This window comes from Oncorhynchus tshawytscha, linkage group LG04 (assembly GCF_018296145.1).
Source record: "Oncorhynchus tshawytscha isolate Ot180627B linkage group LG04, Otsh_v2.0, whole genome shotgun sequence".
Classification (NCBI taxonomy): Eukaryota; Metazoa; Chordata; class Actinopteri; order Salmoniformes; family Salmonidae; genus Oncorhynchus; species Oncorhynchus tshawytscha.
The window spans coordinates 21,699,338-21,722,569 of NC_056432.1; the positions used below are offsets into that span (position 1 = coordinate 21,699,338).

At 43.0% G+C, this 23,232-nt stretch overlaps 1 protein-coding gene across 1 annotated transcript in view; it reads right to left on the reverse strand.

Moving 5' to 3' along the window:
* The window catches only part of LOC112232795 (voltage-dependent N-type calcium channel subunit alpha-1B-like), a 102,439-nt gene that overhangs the window by 24,265 nt on the left and 54,942 nt on the right, over nucleotides 1-23,232 (reverse strand). The window contains exons 14-24 of the mRNA XM_042321268.1: nucleotides 22,279-22,346; nucleotides 21,710-21,816; nucleotides 16,279-17,031; nucleotides 15,878-16,071; nucleotides 15,589-15,715; nucleotides 11,604-11,733; nucleotides 11,045-11,104; nucleotides 7,465-7,571; nucleotides 1,688-1,784; nucleotides 1,367-1,527; nucleotides 784-921 (exon numbers count right to left, since the gene is read on the reverse strand). Of these exons, the coding sequence (XP_042177202.1) occupies nucleotides 784-921; nucleotides 1,367-1,527; nucleotides 1,688-1,784; nucleotides 7,465-7,571; nucleotides 11,045-11,104; nucleotides 11,604-11,733; nucleotides 15,589-15,715; nucleotides 15,878-16,071; nucleotides 16,279-17,031; nucleotides 21,710-21,816; nucleotides 22,279-22,346 (1,942 nt within the window). The remainder of the gene's footprint in view (nucleotides 1-783; nucleotides 922-1,366; nucleotides 1,528-1,687; nucleotides 1,785-7,464; nucleotides 7,572-11,044; nucleotides 11,105-11,603; nucleotides 11,734-15,588; nucleotides 15,716-15,877; nucleotides 16,072-16,278; nucleotides 17,032-21,709; nucleotides 21,817-22,278; nucleotides 22,347-23,232) is intronic.

Consider the following 23,232-nt stretch of genomic DNA (forward strand, 5'->3'; position numbering starts at 1 on the left):
TGGCTCTATAGTATTGTTTGAATTTAGATATTGATAGGTTTCTGGTTTGCTCAGATAAATTATTCATTTTCTTTGATGCTCTGAATCTAAATGTTATTTTGCCTATTTCTCTTCTCTGCCAGGATCAGACATACTGTAAGTGGTGGACAATCTATTCCTAATATTGCCTGAATGTGTCTCTTACCAAATGAATCCTGTTGTGAATGGAGTTTGGCCATTTAAATGATGTAAATTATGAAATCAAATAAGCATGTTTTTTTCCAATAATCTTGTTGATTGATGACCACCCAAGAGCATTGTGCATGACTACAACAGAATAATCATATTTCTACCTTAGAACAATCCTTGCTGCTTTATTCTGGGCAGTCTGCAGCCTCCTAATCTCACTTGCGGATGCATTTCCTCAACCACAGAACAGTAGTTAATCTGACTCCAAATTAATCATTGGGTTGTTTGCTTAAGAATCTTTCATGGTAAATATTTTGCATGCAGTTTTAATTATGTTCTTATATAGATGAGTTATTTGAGACAATTACAGAGACTAGCACAGCACATTCTCAGAACATATCCCCAGGGCAGGCTTATTCACAGTCTACTGTTCTAATGTCAGTCTGTCGGTCAGTCTGTCTGTCTGTGTATCTGCCTGAGAGCTACAGCACATTCTCAGAACATATCCCCAGGCCCGTTCACCCATTCTACTACCGGTCTGTCTGAGAGCAACCAGTCCACCAGAGACCTCAACTTTACAGAGCAACTCAAAAGGAACCTGGAAAGTGGACTTACTCGGGCCAGCCCTCTCCGGTGGACACAGTGAAGAGAGTGAGGAAGGCCCACAGCACGTTGTCATAGTGGAACTCATACTTCTTCCACACCCGAGGCTGGGTGGCCACCTCATCCTTATCGTAGTCCAGGAAATTACCTCTGTTTAGGGGAGAGAGAGAGAGAAACAGGGGGTGGGGAGAGGGAGAACAACTTACTGCACACATGAACACATACACAAATATAAATACTCAGATACTATTTTGATTATAGACTGACAAAACACCATGTCCCTGTGAAAAATCAATAGGATCCTCAAACAAAAACAGATAATTACTGCAATCATTTTCAAAGCAGCACTGGGCTGTGCTTCTCTCTATTGGGGAAGATACAGTAATTGTACACTGGCATAGAGGCATTCAAAGCTGCAAGCCAGAGCCAGGCAGGGCTGTACCACCACAGCTGCCTTGGAGGGGGAGCCCTCCCCTGAGCTGTTACCGTTATTACATGGTTTGCTCTATCAGACTGTTGGGCCCAGTGCCTTGGTGCCAACGATGTTCATACTGTATGCCTTCTCCTGTTTCATTTCATAATGCTGTAGAACTACCTGCAGTCCTTCTCCAGTGCCTTGGACTCATCGGAGCAGTAGAAGAACTTCCCCTTGAACAGTTGCACAGCGATGACAGCAAAGATGAACATGAAGAGCATGTAGACAATGAGGATGTTGAAGACGTTCTTCAGGGAGTTGACCACACAGTCAAACACAGCCTGAGAGAGGACACACACACACACAAACACACACACACACACACACACACACACACACAGAAACATGGGGTTGGATTAGATACTGTACACACTGATGATTATGTTCTGACAACAGCAGTGAATACGTGTGACTGTAGAGCAGTGTAAGTCCATACTGTACCTTCAGCTTTGGCAGGCGCTTGATGGTCTTGAGGGGCCGTAAGACTCGCAGAACTCTGAGGGACTTGATGGTGCTGATGTCCTTTCCTTTGGACCCTCTGCACAAGAAAAACACTAAGTTAGACAACACACCTGTAAGGTCATCACTCAACTGCTAAACCCTGTGAGAAGATAGTTGGGTACAGAAACTGCTCAAACAACAATTGCATTACAAAAGAGGCAAACCACTTGTGACAGAAATCAGTAGCTTGTTGATAAATCACTGTTGGTTTTAAATGTTTCATGAATTGTAAGGTTTCGACTAATAAACAAAGTGTTTGAAGAATGCTCTCTAGGGGTCTTGACCAAACGTGACAGGAAATATTTAGTAGGAGAACGGCTGGTACTATCCTCCCATCTCCCACTACTTTAAATACATTGTATTCTATACAAGACATTCGGAATGATTTGTGGGCGAAAGATACAAGGCATAATACATGGGTATAAACATGTTTGTCAAAGCTATAGATGCCCTTAGGATGGTAAATTGTCTGTGACAACCAAGCACCCAGCCCCAACTGAGAATGGATTAGTAATCTCACATAGGATCATGCCTCTCCAAATCATTCAGATAGGCGTAGCATGTAATCCTGGATTACATGAGAAAATTAGACACTTTCTGGATTTATAGCATGCCAATAAATACACCTTCTCCGAAGATTATATCTCAACAAATATTTCTCCATGCAAATAATACCAGACAACAAATCAAGTAAATACCAGCTATAGACTGTGCATCAGATTTCTGCAGAATAACCGCTAACCAGTGATACAAAAGAAACAGTGATGTTTATTTTTAAAGGAACCAATGCTGTTTCATACACACATCCTCGCTAAGTCATTAAGCTGGGATGGTGAGACAGACAGGCGACTGAGGGAAAAGAGGAAAGGATGTAAATGAGTATGTAGAGTATTAAGACTGATGGGGAAATACAGGAGCAAGTGATTTAATAGACTTTCTCAGACACAGTGGGTGGAAGAACAGAAAATCTTCTGAACCGACGTCAAGAATTCTGAGCAGAATCCCATTAACACTCCATGTACATTAAAGTTCCCTACAGACTCAGAAAAGCTCTTGCTGAATCAGCACCTTGGGGAGCTGTGGGAATAGCAATATAAATGCCTCACAATGCAGGCATCTCCAAACGAAATACAATGAAGTGATAGAACATATTGCATGTTATCTAAAATCATGGTGCAAAATCATGTCCCAATGTATTGCACAGTACACAAAATGGCAATGATTTAAGGTAAAGCATCCCATTTGTGAAGCAATGAGGGATTTCAATGACCCCAATAAACAGTCAACAACACATAAATAACCAGACATTATTAGTATGTGATACTTCACATCAATAAATGTCAACTTCTACATCATAACACAGGGTAAAATGTTCCACATCCATGTCACTTCATCTCATCTCTGTCTTTCTAAATTTGGAGAGATTACTCTTAAATACCACGTGAATTCATCTGTTGTTAAAGTCAATCCTACACAGCAGTCACTGTCCGTAACCTGTGTTTCTCACCAACAGCAGTCACTGGCCGTAACCTGTGTTTCTCACCAACAGCAGTCACTGTCCGTAACCTGTGTTTCTCACCAACAGCAATCACTGGCCGTAACCTGTGTTTCTCACCAACAGCAGTCACTGTCCGTAACCTGTGTTTCTCACCAACAGCAGTCGCTGTCCGTAACCTGTGTTTCTCACCAACAGCAGTCACTGTCTGTAACCTGTGTTTCTCACCAACAGCAGTCACTGTCCGTAACCTGTGTTTCTCACCAACAGCAGTCACTGTCCGTAACCTGTGTTTCTCACCAACAGCAGTCACTGTCTGTAACCTGTGTTTCTCACCAACAGCAGTCACTGTCTGTAACCTGTGTTTCTCACCAACAGCAGTCACTGTCTGTAACCTGTGTTTCTCACCAACAGCAGTCACTGTCTGTAACCTGTGTTTCTCACCAACAGCAGTCACTGTCTGTAACCTGTGTTTCTCACCAACAGCAGTCACTGTCTGTAACCTGTGTTTCTCACCAACAGCAGTCACTGTCTGTAACCTGTGTTTCTCACCAACAGCAGTCACTGTCTGTAACCTGTGTTTCTCACCAACAGCAGTCACTGTCTGTAACCTGTGTTTCTCACCAACAGCAGTCACTGTCTGTAACCTGTGTTTCTCACCAACAGCAGTCACTGTCTGTAACCTGTGTTTCTCACCAACAGCAGTCACTGTCTGTAACCTGTGTTTCTCACCAACAGCAGTCACTGTCCGTAACCTGTGTTTCTCACCAACAGCAGTCACTGTCTGTAACCTGTGTTTCTCACCAACAGCAGTCACTGTCTGTAACCTGTGTTTCTCACCAACTGATAAAGAGAGACTTGTAAAAACACTTCGTCCTCTAATGACCAATGCACCAACAATACAGTCCAGGAGGAGGAAAGCAACAAATCTGCCAACACACCACATCTTCCCCTTCCCTACCCTGCCTCCTCTCTGTCTGCCGGCAGCTGGAATCGCACACACACACACACACACACACACACACACACACACCACACACACCACACACACCACACACACCACACACACCACACACACACACACACCACACACACCACACACACACACACACACACACACACACACACACACACACACACACACACACACACACACACACACACACACACACACACACACCACACACACCACACACACCACACACACACACCACACACAAACAGACAGATCACTTCCCATTCAACTGGGAATAAAAGCCATCCTGTAACTCTCGTATTCCCAACATAGCATGGTCATGTAATATGATGGTGTGGTTCCTCCCTCCCAGAGGCTCTGTTATAGCTCTACTCTACTACAGCAGCATGCAACGTTCATGCTCTGATGCACATTAGTCCAGCATGCTTTCACAGTAAATAGAGCCTGTGGTTTGAGATCACACAACACCCACACATGACAAACCACACATGACATTCTGATAGCTTTCAAAGAACGTCTGATCAGTTTGTAGAAAAACACGTGTGACTTGGGAGGTTCATTAGGAGCGTTTGGAGTTTTCTGCAGGGTCTGGATGGTGGCAGCTATGAGAGAAGCTGGCTAAATATTTAATGAAGACATCATTATCAGGTACAGGTGGCTGGTCTGTAGCATACTTCATCTCCCTGGAAGGAGAACCAAAACTGTCAGCCAAAATAACCATCATGTTCTGTCTCAGCACCAGCTATTTTTACCACTACTCTAATGGCAGTCTTAGATTCTCCCTCTGTCCCTGTGAAACCAGACTGTACTATGTTTTAATGTGTGCACTGATAGGGCTCTGCTTGGTGGGTCACCTAGAGAAAAGAGTTAACAGAATAAGCATGAATGTGTGTTTACATTAGCTGAGAATGTAAACAAGTGAAAATAAATACTAAGAGTCTACATAATGATTATAATTGCAAGTATAGCCAGTGTTGATGCTGGAATTTAGGCCAAGCATCAATTATGAACACGTTTTACTTGAGTCTCCAGTTACAGTCAGATTGGAGAGAGAGGTTTATATTGAAAGCTATCAGAGTGAGATGGCAAAGGCTCCTTGTCTGTAAAGGAAACCCTTTACTCATACAGGTTTAGAGACGTGATCCTGGTCTAAGCAGAAGAAAGAGGGGTAGAGGGGAGAGGGGGGTCCCCACCTGGGCACACCTTGTGGCGGTCTGATGGGGAAAACATCGAAAAAACACAAAGTACAGAGCACAATTATGGCGACTTCCAACACAAAGAAAATATGAATATGTTTGCATAAACAGGTACAATCTAAACAATACAATATTATGAAGGGAGATGGGCCTATAATATATCAAACAGATGTTTCTTGTTTGCTATAGTACTCATTTGTCAGTAACAGACAGTTGAATGCTGTTGTGGAAGTGAGAGGATCTGATCCAACTAGAAAAGGCCCTATGCCACACAGCATTTTAGGCCATAATGACACTTCATCAAGGATAATTGTGTTGAATAATGGCTTTCATTGTTCAAGGCAATGTTCATAAAACAGACACGAATCAAGTTGTATTTGCCAAGAAGACACTCCTGCCACTTGTTTGGGTTGCACAAATAACAGTTTGTTTCTTCTGCACGATCAGGCATACAGTATCTAATGGACAGAGGGCACCTGACAGATGAGGAATGTCTGAAGGAAGACAGAACAATGCCATGTTGTTGAGAGATTTAAGGAAGCAACTTCCCCTAAAACACATCCTGCAACATCTCCTGAGCGGCGTTCGAGGCAGCTCGCTCCACAGCTTGTAGCAGCAGGATGGATGTCAAGAGGTGCATCCAACACAACGACAGCTGCAGATCACTGAGCCAGGCAGTTAGCACCGTGAGTCCCCTGACAGTGTACAGTAGTGGGTGACACATGGCCGTGGCGATACGGTTCACTCACAATGAGGCAGTGGATCACATGGAGAATGAGGTCCGAGACATGCAGGGAGAATAATGTCCATCCATCAACACGGCCAGCTGTCTGTCAGAGTGGCTAGGGGAGGGTGTTGTAAACAAACACACAAGTGGGAATGGAGGCTGGAATTGTCTGGTCACAGTAAGCAGTCAACAATTTAGATACCTTGATGACACCAGTTTTGAAGACACTGTAAAGTTCCATGCAGAGAAAATGGCTTTCTTTCTTACTACCTTGTATTAGTAGTCACTGCTTAACTATGTGTGTTTTGTAATGAAAGCATGAGCTGCTATAGAGTAGAAGGATCATTCTCATCACAGCAACAGATGTATTTGTCTAGTGCAGTCCAAGTGAATATGTAGTCATGATAGGAGACAAGGAGAATGAACACTGAGGTGACATGTCCCCTGTAGCAGAGAGGAACATGGACACCACAGATGATCTATGTTCAAGCAGATGAATGTGAGAGAAGACAAGTGGATTATGAAAAGATGAACAGCAGAGAAAGAGAGATGATTGTGTCCCAATGATTGAGCATAGACCCTGCTACCTCTCACACACAGAGACAGGCAAGATGAGAGAGAGCGAGTGTGAGAGGGAGAGAGAGAAAGAGAGTGAAAACATTACCCCATGAAGCTCCTTCAAGAGATCCAAGCCACAAGGAAACAGAAGAGTAACTTTGAGTCAATAGCACACAAAACACATGTACACACACACACAACCATGAAATATGGCATTTTGTGGAGGTGAATTTAACGCAATTACAACCCCTACTACTGCAAAACGCACCAACCGGTTGCTCTATCAGCATATAAACGACTAGGACATTAGGTATTCCTATTCTCCAATTGTGTTTTTATGGAACTAATGGTAAGTTCAGTCAATACCCCAGGCAGCAGCAACATTAGCAAGCATACAGGAGTAAACAAAGTGTTTCAACTGAATGGCCCTATTCTCATAACAAAAACAGTTGGACCAAAAACTGAGCCAATAATGAATACAATATTGCAGCAGTAAGAGGTAACAGACATCATTATTCAAGAGTACATATTCTACAGTATTGTACTGATGCAAGGAATTTCATGATAAGGAATTTCTCTGATGGGAAATTACAGACTAATTATAGTGTATGTAAAAATGCATGCACAGCATGTCTACATATTTTACAACCAGTGTCTGGGAAAGTGCAATGAATCAGTTCTTTGGTCAAATTTGACGTGTGCAATTCTTCTTCTTTTTTAAAATGGGGGTGATTATGAATGTTAGTAAGAAAATATTAAACTTACGAAAATGCAAATGCCACCAGTGCTCCACTGACCACAATGAAGTCCAGAATGTTCCAGAGATCTCTGAAGTAAGAACCAGGATGGAGAAGAAGGCCCAGGTCAACCATCTGGACCAATCAGAGAGCAGGGTTAGATGCTACAGTACACTGAGTGTGGCAGAACCTCCCATAGTCTGTTGTGGAATAATCAGAATTTGTTGGTAACATAGGTAAGATGTTTTATATTCATCATATGTTTGTAAGTTACTTCTCATCAAGAATGTTATTTTTGTATAATACTGTGGCAGGGTTGCAGTTATCTGTTCTATGTCAAGACTAAGTTGCATGGGCCGCAGAGAGGGGAGAGGTCAAGGTGTCATTATATGTTTACACATCTTTTGCTCCACTGTGTCTGTGCCAGTCACTCCCTACTTTTCCCATCGGGGAAAGGAGGATGGCAGTGTCTGGAATCATTCTATCCTCTCCGTGATTTTGTCCAGGATTGGTTGTAATTTAGAATTGGTTGTATCTAAATGACAATTTGATATATGCCTGTTGATATGGAGGATTGGTTTATGGTTCTGGGGTTTGAGTAAGGAGACAAAGCTGAACGATTTATTATGTCTATGCTGTCTGACTATGTGTGTTCTTTGCTATTAAAGGATCGCAGTTGCAATGCAGAAGGGGCTCTCAGAGAATTCATTGAGAGACACTGAATTTATCTGAGAGTCACAGGATTGTGATAGAGCTGATATAATTAAAGATGGACTTTGATAACTAACTCTGACTTGTGTGTGGTTTGCGCTCATGATTTGGTAAATAGTGGAAATTTCCACGACAAGTCCTACACCAAATATATTAAATTAATGCTCCCATACAGTCTTTGTCATTTTCTTTTTAAATCATAACTGTATATCTAATACATCACTGTGTGTGTTAGTTTGAATGAAAATAACTCCAAAATAGATATTTTATCATATATTTCCCTGAACCTCTTTGTCCGTTGAAATGCTCAGTCTGATCATGTGGGCTTCAGGAAAGAAATTTGAAGATATTTACATACACAGCTCTGACTGGCTCATAGGATAGTCTAGAACCCACTCCCTTGCCCAGATGAACAGTCATTGGTCTATTATAATCAGATCACATTTTGACATCATGATGTGGGCTAAAAGTTCCGTCCCACCTGAACAGGATGAAATTCCAGGCATAAAAAAAAGAAAGGGCATTCCCATCATTTTCACAATTTCATAGTGTTATTTCGACCTCCTTGATTGGAAATATAATTGAACAAATGAGAAAATCATGTTTTTAACTGCACTGCCCTTTTCATCAACCAGTTGACATGGTGCCCTAGTAGCAGCCTAAGCACAGATCTCCTTTAAATTTGCACATATTTCATTTATTTTTTTTGTGTTTCAAATATATATATTTTTTTTATTATAATTTGTTGATAACATCACGTTTTTATTGCTTATATCTGGATTTTTTGAACCATGGATTTGCAAGTAGACTGACTGGTTAACACTTTTTGGCTTGGCTAGCTAGTGTCATGACTCTCCTGTGAGGGTCCAAAGATCAGGTTTTCAATTAATCAACTTCTATCAGACCCCTCTCACCCGCAGAGGGGAGGAGAGATTGATGTGGGGGTTTTGTGACACCTCACGCCCGGTCATAAATTGTATGCAGCAGAGGACTCTCTTGGTTAATTAGTATCAACCAAAGGAATGTCTTTGTCCGCCAGCCCAAAACTCGAATGTCCAAAAAATTCACTTTGGAACAATATTTCGAACATCCGAATGTGGGAAATGGTCCGATGTAAAAAACTAATGTCATATTGTGTGAACCAAATACTGTATCTAAGGAAGGAAACCCCCTTTAGCTGTCACATTTTCATCCAACCTGATGTGAATAGAATATGAAGAATGATTAAACTATTTTTGTTAAGATAAGAATGTGATTTTGGTTTTCTAATGAGATAATGGTTTTTGATGTCCTTTGCACATTAAGTAGCCATGCCCCAAGTGAAGTCAGATAAGCCCTTTTCGACCAGTGCTGAGGACTGGCTAAGAATTAACATGTCAGACCAGAAAGACGTGAGACTTTTGTACACACGTTGAAATCGTAAGAAACTCAAACTCTCAATACAAAAATTAACTTACAAGACAAGGACATCGCCAGTCTGCAACTGTGCGTGTAAAGAGACCAGACAACTAAGAAGAAGGACATTGTGTTCTCTAGTGGACAATCAGAGCATGTACAAGTGGCCCACAGGAAAGGCTCATCGAAACAACTTTCCGAGAGGGCTTGGTTCCGACCGAGGTAAGCAATGAACGAACGGCATTCAACTCGTACATAGATTCATTATTAATTTTTTCCAAACAGGCGGCGGTTTGTGTGCAAGCTATATGATTAATGTGAAGACAGTCCTAGAATGTATCCACAATAAATTTTGCTTTTTCTCTCGCTCTCTACTTTCCCCAACCCCTTCTCCATCTCTGTGTAATAAGCCGGCGTATCTTGTCAGTCGCCTAGGGACCTTCGTCTCATGTAAGTGTGTATGTGTATTCTGTGTTATTATTTAGTTAGCTAGTAAATAAATAATTCAAACAATTTGTGCAGATCCAATAAGGTTACAACTGTTCAGAATGAGACTGATATGAGGTAATGATTAATAAGTTACTTATCAATATATAACTTATCTATCTTCTCGAGTTTAATTCGGGAGATGGTAACTCGTTAAACAACTTCATCTGTGGTGCCCTAAATCCTAATGAGTTAATTGTTACATCATTCATTTAATTGAGTTACAATTCAACATAGTTAGTGGATTAAATAAATAACAGCCATTAGATTAATGAAAGTAAAGTCACAACACTAGCTAAAAAAAATGCATCTGGACATCTGTTTCACCTGGCTGCGAATTCCAGATCTTTTGAGAACATCATTTGAGGAGTCGCCTGAAGCATGAGAGGAGTGGGAGACAAAGGAATACAGCCGTGCTAAGGCCACAGGCTCATAGTGAGGACAACTGGCTACTATTCTGAACTTTGTGTGGTGAGCTTTCTGGCGCCCAAAGCTGCTGAGACATCACCCAAGTAGATGCTACACAGAGTGGAAGAGGAGAAGCCCAGAAGCTATAGGACTTCGGCTGGTTCCCAGTCTTGCCCTCTACAAGATCATCAGCAGACTCCATCACCATCATCTACCTTCCCCTGTCCAGCTCCCTTCAGTCAAGCAATGCACTGACCCTCTCCATCTTTGGATGTTAAAGACTTGGCCTCTATTGGTTGACCTGTCATGATATATTGCTTCTTTGTTTTTTTGCTCTTGAAGCACTTTGAGATTCTATGAAAAGTGCTATAGAAAAGTAATACACTATTATTATTAAAAGGGCTCTCACTTAGTAATGCATTTAATTAAACATGGGATGTGGCATGAGGCCAATACAACTATAGAAGTAACTGAGTGAAAAACAAAGAAATCAATCCTAGTCTAATATAGTGGAAGACTAAGACAGCTGCCAAAAGTATCTGATAACATGTCATTTTTGTTCAGTCATTTAGCATGTAGTAAACATCACATGCTACCCAAGCTCTTACCTTAATCACCATCTCAAATGTGAAAACTCCCGTAAAGACGTAGTCCAGATACTTGAGCACCTGAACAGGAGAGTGAGTGCATTAGTAATTTAAAAAACACAGCTAAGAGGCCATGCAAAATGAATTATTCCTCCAGCTCATTTGAACAGCTGTCTGGTCCTCTCCTTGCTTACAGATCGATTTGGAAGAACTTTGTTGTCACACCTGTCATTATTTTTCTGACTGAGTCATCAGAGATGTCATGACAGTGTAAATATAAATCAGGGATGGGCAACTGGCAGCCCGCAGATCAATTTCCCCAAAATGTTGTGTATCAGCAGTTTTTATCTCGGTATGTCAGCCACTGACAGTCACTCAATTAGCACTTGTCAGCAAAAGGGCCCGCTCTGACTGCACCTCAGATTTTTTGTGGCCCCCACCTCCATCAAAGTTGTCCATCCCTCTAGTGTACATGTAGATGTACGGACTATGGCTGCCAGATTGAGGGGACGTGTGTGTGTCTGGCATGTCTGCCTGTGTGTGGGTGTGTGTGTGTGTGTGTGTGTGTGTGTAGACTCACATTGTTGCGTGGAGCGTTGGCCTGGACAGGGTCCTCAGCAGCCAATGCAATGCTACTCATAGATATCACTACCAGGATACACATCTCAAAGTACCGCAGGCTCACAATGTAATGACACAGACGCCGCACCCTGGAAAAGACGGAGAGAAAGAGAGAGAGATAAATATATACACAGCTAACCTGCGAGACATTATCTAATGTAAACACTGTTCCTAGTAATGGCTGGCTGCATATAGACAGGCTATCACAGTGGCTGGCCGCATATAGACAGTGTCATAACTCTCCTGTGAAGATCTGAAGGATCAGGTTGCAGTGGGTCCGCTCTAAAGCGCCCTCTCTCTCTCGCAGAGGGAGGGTGGAGGGGGCCACTTTATGGCAGTTGTAAAATACGCTGCCTCTATGCTCTGTAGTGTTTGAGATTGGAATGTAAACTCTGGAACACAGAGACACACTAGGACATCAAAATTTTGAATAATTGAACAGTATTTCTGTATTCCAAGCAGTTGAAATGGTCCGTGGACACTTAAGGGACAATCATGTTGAGTTTTTTCATTTGGTGACCTCTCGAAGGACAGGAAACACACATTATTGTATCTTTGGTTGTGTCCACTTCTCAATTATGGGGTTTACATCTAAATGTTGTGAAACGTATATGATTACATATGAAACTATTTGTGAAAAGATGAAATGTGATGTTAGCCTTCTAAATGAGAGGATGGGTTTTCATATCAAGTTTAACTAGTCAGTGGCTACGCCCCCGTGAGTGCATACATTTACATTGGCGTCATAGAAAGCCCCCTTCTTCCACAGAGTATAAAACCACTCGTGACAAAATTTACATTAGACCAGAAAATATGGCACTGTCGCTACATGTTGAAATGGTTGGAAATACAAACTAGAGTCAAGATAACGCCTGAGACGAGGTCCCCACGTTGGAATGGCTATCACTCTAGAGACCAAAACATGCCGGGTGAACTACAACTCTATCAAAGGACAAGACCAGAAAACATGAAGCGGTAGCTACCCGTTGAAATGGTTGGCAACTCTACAAGAGTCAAAAACGCAGGGACGAGGTCCCCACATTGAAATGGCTAAGAAATCTACCAGTCTGCTGTTCCCACATGCTTCAAGAGGGCCACCATTGTTCCTGTTCCCAAGAAAGCTAAGGTAACTGAGCTAAATGACTACCGCCCCGTAGCACTCACATCCGTCATCATGAAGTGCTTTGAGAGACTAGTCAAGGACCATATCACCTCCACCCTACCTGACACCCTTGACCCACTCCAATTTGCTTACCGCCCAAATAGGTCCACAGACGATGCAATCTCAACCACACTGCACACTGCCCTAACCCATCTGGACAAGAGGAATACCTATGTGAGAATGCTGTTCATCGACTACAGCTCGGCATTCAACACCATAGTACCCTCCAAGCTCGTCATCAAGCTCGAGACCCTGGGTCTCGACCCCGCCCTGTGCAACTGGGTACTGGACTTCCTGACGGGCCGCCCCCAGGTGGTGAGGGTAGGCAACAACATCTCCTCCCCGCTGATCCTCAACACTGGGGCCCCACAAGGGTGCGTTCTGAGCCCTCTCCTGTACTCCCTGTTCACCCACGACTGCGTGGCCATGCACGCCTCCAACTCAATCTTCAAGTTTGCGGACGACACAACAGTGGTAGGCTTGATTACCAACAACGACGAGACGGCCTACAGGGAGGAGGTGAGGGCCCTCGGAGTGTGGTGTCAGGAAAATAACCTCACACTCAACGTCAACAAAACTAAGGAGATGATTGTGGACTTCAGGAAACAGCAGAGGGAACACCCCCATCCACATCGATGGAACAGTAGTGGAGAGGGTAGCAAGTTTTAAGTTCCTCGGCATACACATCACAGACAAACTGAATTGGTCCACTCACACAGACAGCATCGTGAGGAAGGCGCAGCAGCGCCTCTTCAACCTCAGGAGGCTGAAGAAATTCGGCTTGTCACCAAAAGCACTCACAAACTTCTACAGATGCACAATCGAGAGCATCCTGGCGGGCTGTATCACCGCCTGGTATGGCAACTGCACCGCCCTCAACCGTAAGGCTCTCCAGAGGGTAGTGAGGTCTGCACAACGCATCACCGGGGCAAACTACCTGCCCTCCAGGACACCTACACCACCCGATGCTACAGGAAGGCCATAAAGATCATCAAGGACATCAACCACCCGAGCCACTGCCTGTTCACCCCGCTGTCATCCAGAAGGCGAGGTCAGTACAGGTGCATCAAAGCTGGGACCGAGAGACTGAAAAACAGCTTCTATCTCAAGGCCATCAGACTGTTAAACAGCCACCACTAACATTGAGTGGCTACTGCCAACACACTGTCAATGACACTGACTCTACTCCAGCCACTTTAATCATGGGAATTGATGGGAAATGATGTAAATATATCACTAGCCACTTTAAACAATGCTACCTTATATAATGTTACTTACCCTACATTGTTCTTCTCATATGCATACGTTGATACTGTACTCTATATCATCGACTGCATCCTTATGTAATACATGTATCACTAGCCACTTTAACTATGCCACTTGGTTTACATACTTATCTCATATGTATATACTGTACTCGATATCATCTACTGTATCTTGCCTATGCTGCTCTGTACCATCACTCATTCATATATCTTTATGTACATATTCTTTATCCCCTTACACTGTGTATAAGACAGTAGTTTTTTTGGAATTGTTAGTTAGATTACTTGCTCGTTATTACTGCATTGTCGGAACTAGAAGCACAAGCATTTCGCTACACTCGCATTAACATCTGCTAACCATGTGTATGTGACAAATAAAATTTGATTTGATTTGATTTTGATTTGATTTGATTTGAAATCTAAAACTAAAGAACAATTTTTCAGGCTGCAGCTGTTTAAATACTTTAGTCTGGTAAACGCATATAATCTAAGAACATTTCTGAATGGGACTCTGAAGTATCCATTATAACAACCTAAAACTCCGATGGACTCTGATCTCTGGTGGACAAACCAGAGGCTTCCTGTAGACTGACTATCCAGCAGACGGACCGGCGATCGCAGAGAGGGACAGCCAAAAATTGTAAATTGCAATTTATTTTCGAATGAGCGGTTGTTCATGTTCAAAGTATTAGCAATTGCTATGAGTGTAGTTATCCTCTCTGAGTTTCCCGCTCTTGAGTGTCCCCATCCCCTTTCATTGTCTACCAAGCCGTCATATCGGCTTAGCCCACTAGGGACTTTTCTATCAAGTTGGTAACCAATGTATGACCTATTTGTGTGTGTGTTTATGTAATTCTGTGATTGATGAAGTTAGTGAGTAAATAACTAATTAAGCCAATTTGTATATTACTGATTCATTATCTAGGCTAGGTTTCGAGCAGATAGCCAAGGGTTTGAGACATTCAGAATATGACTGATGAGGTAATAATCCATTAATATGTGAATGTAATCGATAAGACATGAAAATATCAGAAGAGTTATATTCGGGAAATTGAAACTCTATAAACAACATATTCCCGTGGTGCCCTGACTTCCTAGTTAATTAAAGTTACATGATTAGTTTAAATTGCGTAATTAAATTACACATAGAGAATTGATTTGATAATATACAGTGATGATATGATGACATATGAATGATAGTGAATGATAATCAACACTATAACAAAAGGCTAACACAATGGCTAGCTGCATATAGACAGGCTATCACAGTTTGCTGTTAATTGATCGTAGGTTTATGCAAAGGTTTACAGGAAATCTACAAAGATGGACATTTGAGTGAGTGTGTGGATTTAAAGGAAAGTGCTAGTCAATTGCCTTTAAGATATGCACTATAATGTTAACAGGAGTTGTGGGACCATGTGACAATGTTCTCATGGACGGCAGAGTGCGTGTGGTTTGAATGGTATGAGTTGTGTAGCATATAGTATAGAGCTGCCCACGCCACGTGGCACACTCACATGTTGGTCTGGCCAAACACAAACATGGAGCTGTAGGGGAGAATGGGTCTGGGTCCGGTCCGAGTCAACGCCTCCAGGGTCTTCTTCTCCTTGTTCATAGGTATGGTCTCACAGTCTATACTGTTCACTGGGACACATATACAAAGCTTAAGATACACCTCAGCAACACAGGACACTGAACTAACAGTACTAGAGTGAAAATAGATTTACGAAACTGACTGGGGATGAGTGTTAGGGTTAAGGTTGGTACTGACTGGGGATGAGTGTTAGGGTTATTGTTGGTACTGACTGGGGATAAGGGTGGTCTCCCCAGGCGGGGAGGTGATGGTGACAGGGGGGATGTGGATGGCCGTCCGTCCTGTCCGTCTGACATTCCTCTGGTTGTCTGAGTCCTCAGGTATCTCTGTGCCCCACCTCTGATCTCCAGGGTCCTGCTGGGTGCTAGTGGCCATGGAGTCGCCCTCAGATTCCACATATCTGTCTCTGGGAAACAGAGGAAATGACCATAGAGCAAAACTCATTGATCTCTGGTACTAAGTAGACATCTGTTCCTCTAAAATAACGTTATGGGATATGCTTTCATCGTTGCAAAATGATATGCCATATAGATTTGCAGTAGTTAACCAATATAGTCATGCAGAAGTCATCTGGAGACGTAAGAGAGAGAGCCAGGGACTGAGACAGTCTTACCTGTGGCCCTTCCCCCTCTCCCTCTCACTGTGCTCCTCTCCCTCCAGTGTGGACTTGCCCCTGTAACTGTGGGTCTTCTGTCTCCTCCTCTCCCCATTGGCCCCGCTCTCTCCCCTGGGGCATATCTCTCCCGAGCGGCCATCTTTGTGGCGTGACCTGCGCTCATCCTTGCGTCCGCTGTTGACAGTGCCATTACCCTCTCTGGCCTGTCTGTGGGAGTGGTGGTGGCGGTGCTCTCTCTCTCCCGTCCCAGTTCCCCCTCCACCTCCCTCATCCACTGAGGTCTGGTGGTGGTGCCTCCTGCCACCCTCTCGGCTGTGCAACCGCTCACTCTTCCCCTCCTTGCACCGAGTCCCGTTGGGGTCCTTGCTGCGACTGTGATGGACATGGTGCCTACCCTCTTTGCCTGAATCTCCAATCTCATTGGCCTTGTCGATGGGTCTCTCCCTGTCCCGGTGGCGCCTACGTGGCTGGGGGCCGGCTGGGTCCCCAGGGTTATCTGTCTCCTCAGGGGTCCAGGGCTTGAGGTAGCCCATGGGGCCGGGGCCATCGTGGGGCTCCACGACCAGGGGCCGGTCCAGGTGGGTCTTCATGTCAGGGCGGATGTGCAGGGCCGAGGACATGCGTAGCCTCTCCTCAGGGTCCAGCTCGCTGTACAGGGCCTCACTGCTGGCCCGCAGGTTGTGTCTCCTCAGCTGAGTGGTGCGCTGCTCCCACACTGACATCATCTTCAGAGACTTCTGCTGCTCCATACTGCAGGTGGACAGACAGAGCAGAGGGACAGGGTAGTTCCCCTTTAATAGGGTACACTGAAAAACTCTCCTTTACTGCATGAGTTACATGTATTTGATGTATTTGAAGATAAGGATAAAGACAGAATTATGGAATACATCACATATCAGAAGACATAAAACTCCTGCATGCTGAATTATATACAGCATGCAAGTACAATGGAGGTTTCCTCACAGCAAAACAGTCTGTTCCCACTCCATTACCACAGGTAAAAAGAAAGCCTTTATGGACAGGCCAAGCATGGTAGACCAAGGCCATGCTCTGACATGCTTCATTTGCGTGTCTTTAGAGTATTTTGAAATGGTTGAACACATGTATTCTAAATCAGTAGTCTTCCTACCACACGTATTCCAATACATCATACATTACTTCCTTTGCTGTGAATAAAACAGAATGAACTTTCCTACAACAGCATGACAACTATATACAGTTGAAGTCGGAAGTTTACATACTACACCTTAGCCAAATACATTGAAACTCAGTTTTTCCAAATTTCTGACATTTAATCCTTGTAAAAATTCCCTGTCTTAGGTCAGTTAGGATCACCACTTTATTTTAAGAATGTGAAATGTCAGAATAGTAGTAGAGAGAAAGATTTATTTCAGCTTTTATTTATTTCATCACATTCCCAGTGGGTCAGAAGTTTACATATTAGTATTTGGTAGCATTGCCTTTAAATTGTTTAACTTGGGTCAAACGTTTCAGGTAGCCTTCCACAAGCTTCCCACAATAAGTTGGGGGAAGTTTGACCCATTTCTCCTGACAGAGCTGGTGTAACTGAGTCAGGATTTGTAGGCCTCCATGCTCGCACACGCTTTTTCAGTTCTGCACTTCAAATTTTCTATAGGATTGAGGTCAGGGCTTTGTGATGGCCACTCCAATACCTTGACTTTGTTGTCCTTAAGCCATTTTGCCGCAACTTTGGATGTATGCTTAGGGTCATTGTCCATTTGGAAGAACGATTTGTGACCAAGCTTTAACTTCCTGACTGATGTCTTGAGATGTTGCTTCAGTATATGCACATAATTTTCCTTCCTCATGATGCCATCTATTTTGTGAAGTTGACCAGTCCCTCCTGCAGCAAAGCACCCCCACAACATGATGCTGCCACCCCCATACTTCACGGTTATGGCCAAACATTTCTATTTTTGTTTCATCAGACCAGAGGACATTTCTCCAAAAAGTACGATCTTTGTCCCCATGTGCAGTTGCAAACCGTAGTCTGACTTTTTTATGGCGGTTTTGGAGCAGTGGCTTCTTCCTTGCTGAGCGACTTTTCTGGTTATGTCGATATAGGACTCGTTTTACTGTGGATATAGATATTTTGTACCTGTTTCCTCCAGCATCTTTGCAAGGTCCTTTGCTGTTATTCTGGGATTGATTTGCACTTTTCGCAAGCAAAGTATGTTCATCTCTAGGAGACAGAACGCGTCTCCTTCCTGAGTGGTATGACGACTGTGTGGTCCCCATGGTGTTTATACAGTACTTGCGTACCATTGTTTGTACAGATGAGCGTGGTACCTTCAGGCGTTTGGAAATTGCTCTCAAGGATCAACCAAACTTGTGGATGTCTACAATTTTTTTCTGAGGTCTTGGCTGATTTATTTTGATTTTCCCAAGAGGTACTGAGTTTGGAGGTAGGCCTTGAAATTCATCCACGGGTATACCTCCAATTGACTCAAATGACGTCAATTAGCCTATCAGAAGCTTCTAAAGCCATGAAATCATTTTCTGGAATTTTCCAAGTTGTTTAAAGACACAGTCAACTTGGTGTATGTAAACTTCTGACCCACTGGAATTGTGATACAGTGAATTATAAGTGAAATAATCTGTCTGTAAACAATTGTTGGAAAAATGAATTGTGTCATGTACAAAGTAGATGTCTAACCGACTTGTCAAAACTATAGTTTGTTAACAAGAAATGTGTGGAGTGGTTGAAAAAAAATGAATTGTAATGACTCAAACCTAAGTGTATGTACACTTCCAACTTCAACTGTATACTATCATGTCTACTTGTTCTCGCCTAGTGGTCATTTTCAACCCCAGGGCTGCAATCTTTCCTCCATTACTTACCTGACAACAGAGTATAGCTCTAAACTATGAGGTCTCTGACATGGGGTGAATGGAGGGGAGGCAGGGGATTATTTGAGTGAATTTACAGTATAGTGTACGGTATACTACTGTATAAGGAGGAAATGATACATGCTTATGTAGGGCAAAATAAAGAAGAGGGACAAGAGTTTGGTTCCATCCTGCTTCAATAATATAAACACGATGATGATGATGATGGTCATCACCAGGAAGGTATGTATGCTATTCAAGTAGATTGACATGGCCACCATAAGATAGTTGACCTCAAGTAGTGATGGACTGGGGAGCAGACATAACTCCTAAAACACATAAAGGAGCACATTGAAACAAACAAGGGGCAGACTAAGAGTAAGCTCCCTGCCATTAACAGGTTAGGAGACATTGAAAACAAACACAGGTAGAAACAAGAGTTTATAAAGACTGACAGAGGAGAAACATGGGGCGACACAAATAACACAGAAACCAAATAACTTACTTCACCGAGAGGAGAACTAAAACTAAAGAAGACAAGGGAAAGACCCAGATGTTGGTATTGAACTACAATAAGGAGATTTAGTACTTGACTTTATCTTAAACACGTGTGTGTGTGTGTGTGTGTGTGTGTGTGTACCTGCATGCAAGTTTGTGTGTGTGTGTTTTGCCTCTCCAGCTGCTTGACAGTGGCATCTGGTCCTGTGGCACATGGTAGCCATTACAGAGCTGCTCAGATGGAACTGCTGACTCACTGAGCGTCAGCGACAGTTTCTAGTGGCTTTGCGGTGGGTCATTAAGACAGGGAGTGAGAACGGCTTTCAGTATCTCCCCTACAGAACGTCTGCTCTACACAGCAGGGGCTTGCTGTTAACCCAGCCCAGCCCAGTCCAGCAGCACAACAGACTACCTCTGAGTGGTAAACCCAGTATAGGCAGGAAGTCATTCTTTAGAGAGGGAGAGTCACGAGGAGAGCTCAGTCACTGCAACTGCAAGTGCAGATGTACAGTATTCAATACATTCACTGGTCCATCATGACAAACATATGTAGATACAGCATGAGCATACCATCTCATGACACCCATTACTGAGGCTGGCTTCCACATTCACCTGCAACAGTTCAACACAGTGGAAAACTCATAATGGTATGACACCATGCTCAGTTGGGAGTCAAAGGGGAGATGGAGGAAGGGGGGGGTAGCCTGGTGGTCCAGTGTGGGCTTTAGTCAACTCCTCTCTGTGTTCGTTTCCAGCCAAGCCCAACATTAAAGGCATGATAACGATAGAAGAATTGGCTACTGTACATAGTGAAGGGGACCCAGGCTAGGGAGGAGGAGGGTGATGAGGTAAAGTGTAACAGAGAGTAAACACTCACAGTGAATTAACGCTGCAGACGGACGAGCTGCAAGAGAGTGCACCTCGACTTTGCTTTACAAAACTGCACATGCAAAAAAACAAAAGTTGGGGGAGGGAGAACAAAAGAGGGGGAGAGTTCAGGGTCAGAAGGAGGACAGGACACCCTCTTTCCATCTATCCACCTGTCTGTCCCTGTACTTTCCTATTAGACGTCAACTCAATGGGAGTCTCAGTTTGAGACCAGCAGACTGAGGAAACAAAGGAATGATAGTAGCAGTTTTGAGATGTTCAACCTCCAAGACAATAGTGAATATAGTCATATCTCGCAATGCAGAGACAGAAATCTCTGTGCAAGAGATTCATAGGTGCCATGTTTCAAGTCCAGTTACATTACATTTATAATTAGTTTGAGGAAATGTGGAGGAAAAAATACTCAAAACAAATATTAATAAGGTTCTCAAATTGATGGCTACATCACATGTTTAAAATAAGATAAAACAGTGCCTTGAAACATTTAAGACAAAACATTTAAAACAATGGCAGAATCACATATCCTGCTACCATCTACTATGAAGACACTAATTGCAGATGTTATACATAGGTGAACGGCAGTACAAGGATATAGTGCCACATATAATGACTGATATGCTCAATATCTCATGTGGACTATCTATTTAGCTAGCTCAATTGACATTTTCTGTTAAGTGCCTGTCACTCAAAAGAGATTAGTGGTGGGGTCCAACAATGGTATACACCACAGAACCATATGTCTGAATGTACAGCATTGCATGCTCAATCTATGCTCATTGTTTATGAAATTACCTTGCTGGCATTGCCCCCTCCGCTCCATGTTGGCCTGTGTACAGCATACTGTGTAGCCTATGTGGGGGTGGGAGCCAGAGTATTAAGGTATCTCTGACCCTTCTTAATCCTTTTACTAACTGCTTCTCACACATTTACAACATTGAGCACTACAGTGACTCAAAGAGAGAACACATGATCTATCAAAACATCCGACATTGGGAACAGAAGGGTTAAATCATTCGAAACTCAGAACACAATCAACAAAAAACTGGGCCTACAGACAGTATACTGAGCCACAAACAACACAACATCTCATGTAGACAAACTACAACGAATATAAAAGAGCATCTCTCAGGAGGGGGAGACAGTGTGGGGGTAAGCAGGGGGAAACTGGATCAAACGCCATATCATGACTTACGCTGTGATGGAGATGTTAGCTGCCGAAATGGGGCTGACCTCCTTCACCTCCTTGACCTTCTGGAGGGCCATCTTCTTAGTGATGGCCACCTCCTGCTCCTCCTCGTCCTGGGGAGTACACACACACAGAGGAAAGAAGATCACACAGGGGTGGGTAGGAGGGCCATCAATGGAGACATGATGATAAGCCCTGCCACAAGCCAACAAATCAATGTCATCAACTCTTTCTGGAGTGACCACGAAGATTTAAGCCTCTTCCCCATAGGTGAAATATTAATGGTTGAAAATCCTACAACCAGTTAGGAGATTCATTGCTTTGAGTTATTGACCAGGACAAACAGCAGTCATCCCAGAACAGCACCAGACGACAGGGTAAAGGAACTAGTAAAGCAAGGCACTCTATATCCTAATAGGAATATTACCTGTCTAATTCAACAAGCATCAATGAAATTAATTTCCATGAGTCGTTTGATTAGACAGCTGACTTTTATGATGGATCATCAGCTGAACTCTTGCTCTCTCTCTCTCTCGTTCTGAGGCTGGACGCCTTACTGTAATATGTACCATTACCTTAGTGAGCTCCTGTGCGTTTGCAAGGTTGTCAACAGCGATGGCCAAGAATACATTGAGCAGAGTGTCTGATCAGTGAGTGGTCAGGTAAGTTCAAACAGTCAATCAATCAATATTTACATCGGATCCTAATCATCCTATACAGCAGAGCTTGACATTAACTATTTTTTGCCACTTTCCCTTCAGACAAGTAGGACTGATTTTTCACCCCCAAAAAAGGTCTAACACCATTTTTACATAATTGTATGATGCAAGGAAGCACTTTACAAAATAAAATGCATTACTATATTTTTTACCATAGAGAATCAGACCAAAATGTAGGCTACACGCTGTCTATTGGCTTCTTTGCATATTCAAGCCTGCCTCAAAATACAACACTGCCCCTTTAACACAAATCAAACATTTTATTTGTCACATGCTTCAAATACAACAGGTAGACCTTACCATGAAATGCTTAGTTACAAGCCCTTCATCAACAGTCCAGTTAAGAAAAAATAAGAGTTAAAAAAATATTACGATAACGAGGCTATATACAGGTGGTACTGATACCAAGTCAATGTGCGGGGGTACAGGTTAGTCAAGGTAATTGAGGTAATATGTATGTAGGGTTAAAGTGACCGTGCATAGATAATAAACAGCAAGTAGCAGCAGCATAAAAAAAGGGGGGAGGGGGTCAATGCAAATGGTCCGGGTAGCCAGTTCATTAACTGTTCAGCAGTCTTATGGCTTGGTGGTAGAAGCTGTTAGGGAGCCTTTAACCCAATTAGTTCCACTATACCGCCGGCACATTTTGGACGAAGCCCTTTTAAACATTTTGTGTTTGAGCTACAGACCATTAGTTTGTGTGATAAACAGGGACAGAGCTAGAGAAGTGTTGGTGAGACAAAGGTGGATCCCGAAGGACTTTATACAAACATTTCCGTAGAGTCCAAATGGTTTGAGTTACAAACTGTT